The sequence below is a fragment of the Panthera tigris genome, chromosome D1 (genome assembly GCF_018350195.1).
Source record: "Panthera tigris isolate Pti1 chromosome D1, P.tigris_Pti1_mat1.1, whole genome shotgun sequence".
In the NCBI taxonomy this organism is placed as follows: domain Eukaryota; kingdom Metazoa; phylum Chordata; class Mammalia; order Carnivora; family Felidae; genus Panthera; species Panthera tigris.
Genome location: NC_056669.1, coordinates 39516273 through 39530925, shown reverse-complemented (window position 1 = coordinate 39530925; position 14653 = coordinate 39516273). Strand labels below are relative to the sequence as shown.

The window sequence follows — 14653 nt, the reverse complement described above, 5'->3', positions numbered from 1 at the left end:
CAGGTCATGACCTCACGGTTCATGAGATCCAGCCCTGAGTTGGGCTCTGCGCTGCCAGCATGGAGCCTGCTTGGGATTCTTTCTCTCACTCTCCCTGTGCCCCTCCCCCCTCTCAAAACAAATAAATCAACGTTAAAAAAAAAAAAAAAGTAAAGCAGGTCGAATGGCAGTAACAAAGAAACCTGTGAAAGTTGCCTGCCCCAAGCCTGTACTGGTGGCCAAGCTGCAGTATGATGTTTTTAGAGTTATGTTTTTGCTTTTATGTAGGATGTTTACAGCTTAAATTTTAAAAATGTAATTTTCACAACTTCTCCGCAAGATAGCGTGGGTGCTAACATTCCTGGCACACAGAGTGCCTAATAGACGTTGGGTATTTCTATCTCTATTTTATATAGAGAGGCTGAGCCTCAGAGAGTTAACTGTCCAGCAGATGTTCAAACCCACATCAGCTGCTTCCAGCTGCAAAACTCTTCCCACGCCATCTCCTCAACTGCTATGTACTCGTCTGGGTTGTACATAATCTCCTTCCCACTCACCCCACAACTTTTCACTTAGACTTCCCTCACTTTTTAGGTATGTAACTCACAGTCTACCCACTAATGGCTTAATAAACATTAGTATATTAATAAATACTGTATCAGCGATGTGCTAAAAAAGACTGGAAATACGAAACGCGACCAACCAACTTCCCCAAACTCTCCTCTCCTTTCTCACTCTCCTCAAATAAATGGCCCAATTCCTCACCACCCCAGAACTACCCACACACCTTTAAAAAAAAATATTTATAGCTTTCAAAAGCCTTTCTCAGCCCATCTTTCCTCTCCCGCTGGGCACTCTCAATCTCACGGCTGGTAGCAGTTCTAAATTATCCTCTTGAGATACTATCACTCGTTAAACTCTCACGGTGTTTATGCCAGAGAGAGAGAGAGAGAGGGCAGTTGGCAGATGGTAGGATGGTTCATGATTTCTGTTCTTGCAGAGATTCTCTTTCTTCCGGAGTCGACACGCGACAATTATTGAAAGTGTCCCTGCTCCCCACTCCCCACCACTGTAATTGACGTTACACTCACACTGGATGTGGGCAAAGGTTCCTGTGCATTCAGAACAGTAAAGCTCCTGCCATCTGAGAAATGTCTTAAAGGGCTCCAACCCTGGAGGGCTCCAGCTGCGTTTTAAGCAGGGGCAGCATCACACGGCAACTCACTAGACTAACTCAAGTCATCACTGCCTACGGCCACTCTTCCTCTTCATCACCGCACACTAACATTCATTCCTGATGGCCGAACAACACTCGAGAAGCTAAATACACATGCCTCTACCCCACAAAATACAAAAGGACCTAATTAAAAATTAAGCCCAAAACACCAATAGACACTTAAATGCGGTTGGGGTTTGTGTGTGTGTGTGTGTGTGTGTTTCTGTTTTTGTTTTTGCCTCCTGTCGTCTGAAATAAATGTATTAAAATAGAAGCCAAAAAACTTAACGTTTATCGCATACTTTGTGCCAGGCATTGTCTCAAGAGCTTTAAACCTCACAACAATACTACATCCTTTTTAAAGCCGAGCACATTGACTTTTGAGGAGGTTCGGGAACTAGCTCAAGGTCAAAGAGTTGTTAAACCAGAAATTTAAATCTAGGCATTGGGACTCGAGGTCCAAGATCTTAACTATTATTCTATACTATTTCCTGGGATGCCCAGATGTTGTTTGTCCACGAGAACTTAAATGTAAATCTACAAGGGCACCTGGGTGGCTCAGTCAGTTAAGTGTCCGACTCTTGATCTCAGCTCAGGTCTTGATCTCAGGGTCGTGAGTTCAGCCCGCGTTGGGCTCCACACTGGGTGTGAAGCCTACTTTTAAAAAATAAAATCAGGGGTTCCTGAGTGGCTCAGTAAGTTAAGTGCCCAACTTCAGCTCAGGTCATGATCTCACAGCTCGGGGGTTCGAGCCCTGCATCAGCCTCTGCATGGACAGCTCAGAGCTTGGACACTACTTTGGATTCTGTCTCCCTGTCTCTGCCCCTCCCCGGCTTTGTTCGCTGTCTTTCAAAAAGAAATAAACTATAAATAAATAAATAAATAAATAAATCTACAGGCTCTTTCAATTTGCATAAAAGGGGGTGGATTTAATAGCTCCTATCAGTAAACTAGAGAATGAACTGTGTCCAGGGACTTGAACATTCAGGATTCTCTGTGTTTGAGATGAATGTCAGTCTCGTTCTTTCAACTACCGCATGTTAGGAACCTCGCTGGAGAAGCTCCAGTTTCATATTATTTTTGTTTTTTAATTTTTTTATGTTTTATTTTTTATATTTGAGAGAGAGACCGAGAGACAGAGAGCGAGTAGGGAAGGGGCAGAGAGACAGAGACAGAATCGGAAGCAGGCTTCCGGCTCTGAGCTGTCAGCACAGAGCCCAACACGGGGCTTGAACTCACAAACCGTGAGATCATGACCTGAGCCGAAGTCGGACGCTTAATCGACTGAGCCACCCAGGCGCCTCTTTGGAGTGTGCAAAATGCTCTCATGATTCCTGCCTTTTGAGTCTCACAACCAGCCTACAAAGAGGGCACGCCGAGTATTACTTAAAAAAAAATGGTGATGAATGGCATTAATTCTTTATCACTCTCTCCATTGAGAGACAGGGTTCACTTCTCTTCTCTTGAATCTGGGCTTGCCCTGTGATATTTAATAAAATACGGCTGAACTTGCAATAACTACTTATCAGTTTTGTCTTTAAAAGGCCCTGCACGCTCCACTTTCTTTCTCTGGGAATACTCACACTTACGATGCTCCCTTTTAAACTCTGCTAGTAAGAAGTCAACCCACAGAGAATGGCCACAAAGAGTCATACCATTCACCGGATCCAGCTGACCCTTCCACTGACAGCCAGAGTCAACTGCCAGCCATAAAGAGTGAGCCATTGTGGGCATTCTAGGGTGGTTTGGCTGGCAACAACAGAGAAGCAAAACAGAAACTAGGGCTCATTGGCTTCGTGTCCTACAGTTAGAAAGTCTTAGAGTTGTAATGCTAAACCAGATGCTCTGACTCTAAGCCCACTGGGCTTTCTTTGATTCCTAACTGCCTTCTATTGAAAACAGAACAAGCCTTAATTTAAAATCTCCGATTGCAGAATTTCTGCCCAGGATGCAGGTTGGGGAAGTGAAGCATATAATTCACTCAGCAAGCATTTAAGAAGATGTATGTGGCCAGCAACTGAACAAAATGCACTACTGGTTCTTGAGGAACTCAGTCTAATCAATAGAGAGGCCTATTGACAGCTCATTTCAATAAGAACTGGTAAGTGCTATGATGGGAAATGTACAGAGTACTTTTGAAAAACATGGTGGGCACTAAACCTACATGAACAGCATGAAATAATGGGCACATTTTTTGTTGGGTGTAAGAGGGTATTTCTGAGTCTATGTTGAGGATGTTGAAGAATATGTTTAGAATGAAGCAATTATTCATCAAGATAACTATGACAGGAAATGGAAAGGGAGGAAAAATTCTAGTATTTAGGATAAGGACATGAATTCTAGTCCTGGTTTCACCCTCCACGCACATGTGCTTTTGGCCAAGTCACTGAATTTCCCCTTTACTTAGCTTCCTTATTTGCAAAGCTGAGGTGGGATCACACTATTTATTCTTTGTGTCCTTGGACAGTTTGTTTCTCTAACTCCCTTTAAGTTTTGACGTTCCTCAGAGTTTGGTCCTTAGTTCATTGTTCCTCTCACTCTGCAAACCCTTGCCAAGTGATCTCGTCCTCTGGTTATCACTCTGCTCTGGTTGTCACTCATATGGAAATGAACCCCAAGTCTATATGCTAGCCCAGCTCTGTGGGCTATCTACCTCTGTAGTCATCTATTACTGCCCATCACTAAATGTTCCACAGGCAAGTAAAGTTCAATGCGTCCAGAGCTGAGCTCGTCTCCTTGCCCACTTTAACTGACTCCCACTTCTGATTTCTCCCTTGGTTGGTGGCACCACCTATGAGATTAATTTCACTCTCAACTTTCCCCCCAACCTCACCCACAGTCCTTTGTCAGTAATACTAATTTTGCCTTCGAAATATTTCTACAATTCATTCCTTCGTCTAGATATCCCATAAAAAGCTCAAATTCAAAATATTCAAAACTGAACTCATTGATTCCCCCTCAAATCTGCTTTTCATGAGTTCTAGCAGGATGTTATCCTTATCCACGCACTGTATTTTGCCAAACATACATAGAACTTAGGCATCATGGTTGATTTCTCCCTCCCTTTGCTTTCCATAACCAGGTAACCACCAATTTCTGATGTTTGGCCTCGTTTGCTTCTTAAATCTACTCATTTATCTCCATTCTCATTATGATCATCTTTCAGTTCCTGTAGTAGTATCCTAAATTGATAGTGTTCAGCCTTCAGTCCCTTTGGCCTCTTCTGCACAATGATGCTGAATCTGATCATGGCAGCAACTTCCCTCTTCCCCACTCTCCATTTTCTAATTGTTTGATTTTTCGTGTTTTAACTGCAGGCTACAAAATCTAGGAGAGGGGCCATAATCCGTTTACCCTGGTCTCCCCTGCACCTACCACACTGTACCTGGCACATAATAGTTGCTCAATAAATACGAACCTGGACGCATCCCTTTTCTGATTACAGGTTATTTATAGTGAGTAAATTTGTAACATGTTCTACATGTATCGGACCTTTGGAGGCACAGAGTGTCATGATACGGTTCAGTGTTGTACAAACTGGAGGCCTTGAAGGAACGCTGTGAGACACTGCGGCATAATGTACCGAATGAATTGTGTAGGCAGTGCACAAAAGGATATATATCCCAAGGCATCTTCATAACAGGGCTTAAAACTAAAGTCACCCTCAACGCTCTGGGCAAATATTTTCCCCTTTCTGGACCTCTGCCTCCTGATCTATAACATGAGCGCATTGAGAGAAAGGCAGCAAACTTCAAATCCGCGGCAGGTATGAGAAATAATGGGCCAAGGCGTAGGGTTTGACGCGGGCGCGTGCGCCTGCGCGGGCTTTTCCGGCGCGGCAGTCCCGGCTGTCCTCGGGGGAGGCGGGACTAGGCCGATTCCCGCGGCTTGGCCCAGCCATTGGCGGGCTGTTTGAATGACGGAAGTGACGGGAGGTCGGCGATGGCTGCCCCGCAGGCGCACAAACGGCTGTTGGGAAGCTGGTGGGCCCCTGGCGCCGGGGCCTTTTCTGTCTGAGCTGTGATTCCTGACCCCGGGTTTCTGGTTCACGGGTAAGTGACGGACGCGCCTGCTTCCCGCGGCCCGGCCGTGCAGAACTCCTTAAGCCCCGGAACTCGAGGTGTGCTCCTCCGGAAGGGGATGCCTTGAAGGCCCCGGGCCCTGCCTGGGGTCGGGCTGGCGGCGGTAAGGAGTGGGGGGACTGGAGGTGCGTCCGGACGCAGACCCGCTGCTTGCTGCGAGAGGCTGCTCCCGGACCTTAGGCGCGTGTGGCCTTGCGCCCCCTCCCGGGGTGCTGTCGCGCGAGGTCCTTGGGCTTGCGAATCGGGGGCAGCCGGGAAGGCCTCCGCGGTTGCTGCTGTAAACGAAACGCTTTTCGGTGCGTCCTGCCCTCCCTTCCCGCGTGTCAGCCGCGGACTTGGCCTGAAACCTTGTACCCGTTTAAGAGCGCTGCCTGGAATTGTTTCTTGCAGACAGCGTGCTCTGTTTTGGTGTCTCTCACCTTTAATTTCTCAGGTATTAAGTCCGGCCGCAAGCTGAGCTTTTAAAACAGTGGGGGAACGTTTGAGTCTTTAATACTAAAACAGTATTGGCAGTTTCACATTTATTAAGTCACGTAATCATCAGAACAACCTTTTGGGGTAGATGCTGTGATTTCCGATATAGTTTAAGAAAACGAGACCAAAGTAACGTAAGTGACTTGGCCAGTGTCTTCTTGCAGTAAATGGCCATGATGAGTCTTGAACGCAAATCTTCTAGGGCTAGTATTTTGTGACTACAGTATGTGCCATTTAATCCTCGGGACAAATTCTTAAAAGATAAATTAGTATCATCTCTGTTATTGGATGGTATTAATACGCAGAATTTAAAAATCCATATTGATAGGAATAAATGACTTAATGAATAAGAGAAGGAGCAGGGGAAACTTCCGTACAGTAGGATTACGATTGGTAAGTGTAGGAGGAAGAATGGAAATAGAAAATGCTTTTTGGCAAAGGCCACAGTTAATGTTTCAAACAGCCATCAGTGGTTACTCAGGAGCAAACGTATAGTAAGGAACATGATACTTGCATATATAGCCTCAACTGTCTCTCCACCAGATACTTAACAAAGGCGAAGTGGAGAGACCTGGTAGACACCACCCAACCAAGTGATCAAAATTAACATCAGCAGCTGGCAGTAAGACATGTTAACACAATTTAATACACTGAGAAAGGTCGCATCATCACTTCTGCGGTGTTCTTGCCAAAAATGCATACTCTCAGCGCAACTACAAGGAAAGATTAAGTGACTCCATATCGAGGGACGTTCTACAAAATAACTGACCAGTGGTTTAAAAAAAAAAAAATCAAGAGGTTGAAAAGAAAGGCACAGACTGAGGAACTGTCCCAGATTAGAGGAGTCAAAGGAGGCATTACGATTTCAGCAGTGGTGAAAATGTAGTTCACCGACCTTCAGCTCCTGTATTCTGAATCCATTTGCATGGCTGCTTCTGGCCAGTGACTGAACATGGCATGGACATTAAGGCAGGCCTATTCCTGAGACACAGGGACTTTCGCTTAAGAACTCCTCAGAGGTCCTACTGAATCAGTCTCTTTAGACTGCATGGCGGTCATCTGCCCAAATTTCCCTCTCTCCATTAATTGTCGGATTTGCATGGAAGTCTGTCTGAAGTGCTCCCAGCTTTTACTGGCTCCCTCCCATTTTACCAAACACAGGCATCTCCTAACAAAATCTTTGTGGGTTTAATCCTGTCTTGTCCTCTGCTTCTTGGAGGATCCAGAGATATACAACTGTTGAAAGCAATGGGTTGTCCTGGAATTGGGTCCTGGTTCAGAAAAGGGACATTAGTGGAGTACTCGACAAAATTTGAATAAGGTCTGTAGATTAGTTAAAAGGATTGTGCGAATGTTAATTTCTTGGTTTTGGTCGTTGTGCTGTGATTGACACTTAGAGGAGCTGGGGAAAGAGTACAGTATATGGGAATTCTAAGTCTGAAATTACCTACAAATAAGTTAAAAAATTAAAAAAATTATATGCAAGAGAAAAGTCACTCTATCACATCTAAGGAGGTAAAAATAACCTATGTTTTCCTATGCTCCTGAAGCAAATAAGATGAGAAATACTCAAAGCAATCTGAGAAAATAGTGTCACCCCCCCCCCCCATCTTTTGAGGTTTAACTTAGAATGAAGTATAACCATCCAAATGTAACGTGTGAGGAATTTTTACATATGTATACACCTGTGTCATCATTATACAGATCAAAATACAGATCATTTCTAGCACCCTTGCAGGCTCCTTTGTGTCCCATCCTAGTCATTAACCTACAGAAAGATGACCCGTATTTTAACCTCTCTAATCATAGATTGGTCTTGCTTGTTTTTGAGCTTCATATAAATGGAATTTTGTAGTGTGTTCTCTTTTTTGTCTTTTTTCCCTTGATACTTTGTGAGATTTATCAGGTTTGTATATGAATTTTCAGAGACCTTCAGAAAAATTGTGAGGACTGAATTTAATCTTGCTCATTTTTTCTTTGTTTAGTACTTCCTTGTTCATCAGTCTCCACTCACAAAAAATACTAGTTTAAGCCAAAATTTCCTCATTCCACATGTTTTAGCATGTCAGAAAGTTAGGAGCCATATGGAATAAGGAAACCAGATTCTTCCTTTGGATCTGCCAACAGATCCTGTCGCTTAGGTCAAGTCCTTTAACCCAAAAGGCTTTTTGATTCTTCATTTGTAAAATGAGGAAGACAGGGTTGCCTGGGTGGCTTAGTTGTTTAAGCATCTTTAAGCAGTCGACTCTTAGGGTGCCTCAGTTGGTTACGCCTCTGACTCCAGCTCAGGTCATGATCTCACGGTTCATGAGTTCGAACCCCACATCGGGCTCTGTGCTGACAACTCAGCCTGAAGCCTGCTTCAGATTCTGTGTCTCCCTCTCTCTCTGCCCCTCCCTGACTTGCACTCTGTGTCTCTCTCTCTCTCCCTCTCTCTCAAAAATAAACAAACATTTAAGCTGCCGACTCTTGATTTCAGCTCAGGTCATGATCTTGTGAGATCAAGACCCCTGCATCAGGCTCTGCGCTGACATCACAGAGCCTGCTTGGGATTCTCTCACCCTCTCTCTCTCTCTGCCCCTCCCCCACTTGCAAAAAAAAAAAAAATGAGGGAGACAGCACTTCACCTACGGTTATCAAGGCCCTGTGAATATCAGATAAATGGGATGCATTGGAAAACATTTTCAAATGCAAGCCGTTATTTCTTTTTGGACTCAGAGTCCTATTAGATAACTTTAAATCCTCCTAGCCCAAGACAGTATCCATCCATAGCATGTGCAATACTGCCTGGTAGTTATTTGTTAAATTAGTTTGAATATTAAAATAAAACGATAACCTCCGTCCTTCAGTTGTTAAGAATCTAGCTAGAAAGGGCACACTGTAATAGATGAAAAACTAGAGGAAGGAAATACCAAGACAACATTAGATTGGTCCCCATGTGAGTGTAAAGGTAATATTCATCATAGGTGAGCAAGTCAGGAATGGGGTGGTGGGTGGGTAAGGCAAAAATTGATAGAGTCTCATGAAGAAGTGGGTCATAAGCTAACTTCCGAAAGCTCTGAGTATCCATGTTATAACCTAGGGTGGAGAGTGACAACACCTGGTCAATGGCATTAGAAGAGTAGATCTGAGAACCTAAACACCTGACTCATCCAAACAACAGAATTATTCTCAGAAAATTTTTAAATGGTTGTTGATTTTTAAAAAAATCGCACCATAGTAATTATTAAAGAATTGTTGAAGGTTGATGTGATTCCATATGATACAGTGACACTTGGCGATCAAGTTATACACAGCAGACTGAGAGTTGAATCTAGGGAGCAGGAGCCTTTTACAATTACAGCAGTCTTGCTGGTTATGAACAAGTTATCAGCGTTCTCGAGTGTAACATTGTAATTGTGAAAACATTTATGCTAACACATTTTTTTAAGTCTTTGTGCTTTTTTTACTTTTAAGCTAGGTAAACTCTGTAAATCTTGATCAGAAGTCAGGTTCCAGATACTCTAGATAAACACACTGCTGTAATGGGGGGAAAACGTTTCCAAGTAAATGCTACTTGTAAATATAAATCGACTTAGTTTATCTAAATTTTTTTTTCATATGTATATAGTCCTTTAAATATGAACTGTTAAATACATTTTAAAAATTGTTCTAATCTTTGCTACCCTATTTTAATAGACATTTTTTTTTCTTTTCTTTTTTTAAATTCAGAATCTCTAAAGTACCCAGAAATGAAAAGAAAGGTAGGGAATGCTGGCAAGCTGAGATTGAGTCCTAATGAGGAAGCTTACGCTTTAAAGGAAGATTATGAAAGAAGACGAAAACTAAGACTGCTGCAGGTAAGATTCATTTAGAACAATGTTTCAAATTCTTTGTCTTCCCCAAATTATTAGTGGGTTTATAGTAGAGAGTTCTAAATGTTGCATTTAAAGCCCTTTTCTGGGGCGCCTGGGTGGCTCAGTCAATTGAGCATCTGATTTTGGCTCGGGTCATGATCTCACAGTTTGTGGGTTTGAGCCCCATGTTGGACTCTGTTGACAGGTCAGAGCCTGGAGCCTGCTTTGGATTCTGTGTCTCCCTTTTTCTCTGCCCCTCCCCTGCTTGTGCTCTGTCTCCATCTCTCTCTCAAAAATGAATAAACATTAAAAACATTTTAAAAAATAAAGCCCTTTTCTGGCTGTACAAGAGCCCTGGTTCTTGTGTATTAACTAGTTTTGGAAAATTCGAAAATAGGCTGAAGTAGTAAACAGATGAAGAAGAGTTTGAGGTTAGGGATTATTACTTGATAATTATTTAAAAATCGTTCTTTAAACATTTTTTAAATTATGTGTTATTGATGAGGATTCGAGTAGGAAGATTAGAATGGCTTTGAAGACTTACTGGAAAGATTATTAGCTGCTGCAACAGACTGATTAAGAAGTTGTAGAGTTTTCTTTTCTAGAGGTCTTCTCAGAGTAAGATATTTAAGTCCTTGTGAAGCGTGTTGTAGGTGCCATTCTGTCTAGAATTGGGGATGATGTACCACAAACATGGACTTCTCATCAGCTCTATCTGTATTCACCTGGGCTAGAAATTTTGTTGATCATCCTTACCTTTTTAACCTCTTATAGGTTATTAAAATGACCATGGTAATCCTGTTAGTGCTTAGATTGGAGAGGAGAAGATAGTAGCTAATGAGTTAGAACTTTAGAAGTAGTCTTGAGGGTTTAACTTCTTACATCACTTGGATTTTCTGCTTTCCATAGGCCTTACTTACCTAATATATGGATATTCGGGAAAATTGATATACCTGAGGAGAATTCATTTAAGTTCCTATTTCCAAGCAGCTTTTCAGAAAACTTGCAGTAAGCCTCTTTTCATATAATCTGTTAAATATGCACTCTTTAGGTTCGAGAACAAGAAAGGGATATCGCCTTTCAGATAAGAGAAGATATAAAACACAGGAGAAATCAGCAATTAGCCCGTTTGGCAGAGGAACTAAGGACAGAATGGAAAGAATCACAAACGCAGAAAATAAAGAACTTGGAAAAACTGTATTTGGCAAGTTTAAGAAATATGGGAGAGGGACACCAACAAGCCAAAGAAAATGTAAGTGAACACTTACTGACCACCTGTCTGGTAGTGGTAGTGGCTAGAAGTAAGTTACAGTTATTCAGTGTTGTCTGGTATAAATGTTTGCACGTGTAGAATTTATTTGGGGCAGCCTAAACTTATGTTTTCTACTGTCTTTTTTTTTTCTTTATTTAAAGTGGTTGACATACAATATTTTATTAGTTTCAGGTGTACAACATTGTGGTTCAACCTTATTCGGTGCTCACCCTGATAAGGGTAGTTACCGTCTGTCGCTGTATAGAGTTATCGCGATAGTGTTGATTATATTCTCTATGATGTATTTTTTCATTCCTCTGACTTATTCTATAGTGACAAGTTTGTACCTCTTAATCCCCTTCACCTATTTCACCCATCCCCCACCCACTCACCTCTGGCAACCACCAGTTTGTTCTCTATATTGATTAGTCGGTTTCTTATTTTTTTGTTTGTTCATTTGTTTTGTTTTTTTAGATTTCACATACAAGTGAAACCATAAGGTATTTGTCTTTCTCTGTCTGAATTATTTTACTTAGCACATTACCCGTAGGCTTTCCATGCTGTTGGAAATGGCAAGATCTCATTTTTTTTTTTTTTATGACTGATATTCCATTGTATATATACATACACTATAGTTTCTTTATCCACTTATCTGTCAGTGGACACTTAGGCTACTTCTGTATCTTGGCTATTATAATAAATCTGCAGTAAACATAGGGGTACATATATCTTTTCAAATTGGTGTTTTCATTTTCTTTGGGTAAATACCCAGCAGTAGAATTACTGGTACTTTTTATTTTTAATTTTTTGAAGAACCTCCATACTGTTTCCACAGTGACTGCACCAATTTACGTTTCCACCAACAGTGCGCAAGGATTCTCTTTTCTCTTATATCCTCACCAACACTTGTTGTTTCTTTTCGATACGCGCCATTCTGACAGGTGTGAGGTGATACCTCATTGTGCTTTTGATTTGCATTTCTTTAATTAGTGATGTGGAGCATCTTTTCGTGTGTCTGTTGGCCAGCCATGTGTCTCCTTTGGAAAACTGTCTAAGTCCTCTGCATATTTTTAAATTGGATTATTTGATTTTTGTTGTTTTAGGTCGTATGAGTACCTTATATAGTTGAGATTAATGCCTTATCTGATATATCGTTTATCGGTATCTTCTCCCATTCAGTAGATTACCTTTTCGTTTTTTGATGGTTTCCTTCACTGTGAAAAAGCTTTGTAGTTTGATGTAGTCCAGTTGCTTATTTTTGCTTTTGTTTTCCTTGCCTAAGGAAACATATCCAGCAAAATAACGCTGAGGCGGATTTCCAAGAGATTACTACTTATGTTTTCTTTTAGGAATTTAATGGTTTCAGGTCTTACATTTAGGTCTTTAATCCATTTGGGGTAATTTTTGTATCTGGTGCAAGAAAGTGGTCCCGTTTTAATCTTTTGCATGTGGCAGTCCAATTTCCAACACTATTGAAGAGACTGTCTTTTCTCCATTGTATATTCTTGTTTACTTTGTCACAGATTAATTGACCATATAAACATGGGTTTATTTCTGTGTTCTGTATTCTGTTCCATTGATCTGTGTGTGTGTGTTTGTGTCACTACCATACTGTATTGATTACTACAGTTTTGTAATACAGTTTGAAATCAGCAAGTGTGATGCCTCCAGGTTTCTTCTTCTTTCTTAAGATTGCTTTGGCTATTTGGAGTCTTTGTGATTCTGTACAAATTTTAGAATTATTTGTTCTAGTTCTGTGGAAAATATTGTTGGTATTTTGATAGGGATTGCATTGACTCTGTAGATTGCTTTGGGTAGTTTGGACATTTTAACAATATTAATTTTTCCAGTTCTTGAACATTGTATACCTTTCCATTTATTTGTGTCATCTTCAGTTTCTTTCATTGGTGTTTTATAATTTTCAGAGTATAATTCTCTTCACGCCTTGGTTACATTTATTCCTGGGTATTTTATTCTTTGTGATATAATTGTAAATGGGATTGTTTTCCTAATTTCTTTTTGTCCTACTTTGTTATTAAGGTATAGAAATGCAACAGAATTGTGTACATTAATTGTGTATTCTGCAGCTTTACTGAATTCATTTATTTTAATAGTTTTTTGGTGGAGTCTTTAGGGTTTTCTATATGTAAAATCATGTCATCTGCAAATACTGACAGTTTACCTGTTCCTTTCCGGTTTGGATGCCTTTTATCTCTTGTGTGATTTCTGTGGCTAGGAATTCCAGTACTGTGTTGAATAATAGAGTAGCCATCCTTGTTTCTGATCTTAGAGGAAGAGCTTTCAACTTTTCACCATGGAATATGATGTTAGTTGTGGGTTTCTCATAAATCGCCTTTTGTTATGTTGAGATATATTCCCTGTGAACCCATTTTGTTGAGAGTTTTTGTCATGAATAGATGTTGAATTTTGTCAAATGCTTTTCCTACCTCTGTTGAAATTGATCATATGGTCTTTATTCTTCATTTTGTTAATGTGCTGTATTATAGTAATTGAGTTTTTGCATCTATGTTGATGAGGGATTTTGGCCTATGATTTTTCTTTTCCTGTAGCTTCTATCTGGTTGTGGTACAGGGTTATGCTGGCCTTATATAATGCATTTGGAAGCATTCCTCCCTCTTCTATTTTATGGAATAGTTTGAGAATGGTAAGTATTAATTCTTTTTTAAATGTTCGGTAGAAATTCACCAGAAGCCATCTAGTCCTGGACTTCTATTTTGGGGGAGTTTTTTTTATTATTAATTCAACTTTAATGTTAGTAATCAGTCTGCTCATGTTTTCTCTTTCTTCCTGATTCAGTCTTGGAAGATTGTTTCTGGGAATTTATCCAATTTTTTCTAAGTTGTCCATTCTGTTGGTGTATAATTTTTCATAGTAGTCTTTTCTAATTCTTTGTTTTTCTGTGGTGTAAGTTGTCTTTCAGATTTTATTTACTTAAATGCTCTTTCTTTTTTCTTGATGAGTCTGGCTAAATGTTTCTCAATTCTATTTATCTTTTCAAAGAACCAGCTTAGTTTCATTGATCTTTTTTTTAAATCTCTATTTCATTTATTTCCACTCTGATCTCTATGTCCTTATTTTTACTAATATTTGGCTTTGCTGCTTCTTGTTTTTTAGTTCCTTTAGGCATAAGATTGGTTATTTATTTGATATTTTTCTTGTTTCTTGAGAGAGGCCTGTATTGCTTTTAACTTCCGTCTTAGAACTGCTTTTGCTGCATCTCCGAGAATTTGTGTTTCCATTTTCATTTTTCTCTATTTTTTTATTTCCTCTTTGACTTTTTCATTGACCCATCTGTTGTTTATCTTTAGTGTGGTTGTTGTTTTTTTTTTTTTTTCCTTACCCCCAGTTTTTTTCTTGTAATTGATTTCTAGTTCCATACTGTTGTGGTCAGAAAGGTGCTTGATATGATTTCACTTCTTTTTTTTCAACATTTTTTATTTATTTTTGGGACAGAGAGAGACAGAGCATGAACGGGGGAGGGGCAGAGAGAGAGGGAGACACAGAATCGGAAACAGGCTCCAGGCTCCGAGCCATCAGCCCAGAGCCTGACGCGGGGCTCGAACTCACGGACCGCGAGATCGTGACCTGGCTGAAGTCGGACGCTTAACCGACTGCGCCACCCAGGCGCCCCATCACTTCTTAAATTTAATGAGACATGTTTTGTGGCCTAACATGTGATCTATCCTGGTGGATGTTCCATATGAACTTGAAAAGAATGTGTATTCTGCATTGTTGTTTTTTGTTTTTTGTTTTTTTAGATAGAATGTTTTCTCTATATTTCAAGTCCATCTGT

The 14653-nt window shown here is 40.6% G+C and overlaps 1 protein-coding gene across 4 annotated transcripts in view; it reads left to right on the top strand.

Moving 5' to 3' along the window:
• The first annotated feature begins 5079 nt into the window (after positions 1-5079).
• CEP295 (centrosomal protein 295) overlaps positions 5080-14653 on the top strand; it is a 55685-nt gene continuing 46111 nt past the window's right edge. For 2 of the 4 annotated variants that reach the window (XM_007079027.2, XM_015536139.2), the window contains exons 1-3: positions 5080-5247; positions 9463-9590; positions 10639-10839. In XM_007079027.2, the coding sequence (XP_007079089.2) occupies positions 9483-9590; positions 10639-10839 (309 nt within the window). In that variant the 5' untranslated portion in view covers positions 5080-5247; positions 9463-9482. Of the gene's footprint in view, positions 5248-5352; positions 5381-5559; positions 5574-9462; positions 9591-10638; positions 10840-14653 lie in introns of those variants that run through there. The other 2 variants (XM_015536140.2, XM_015536141.2) reach the window with 2 other exon arrangements.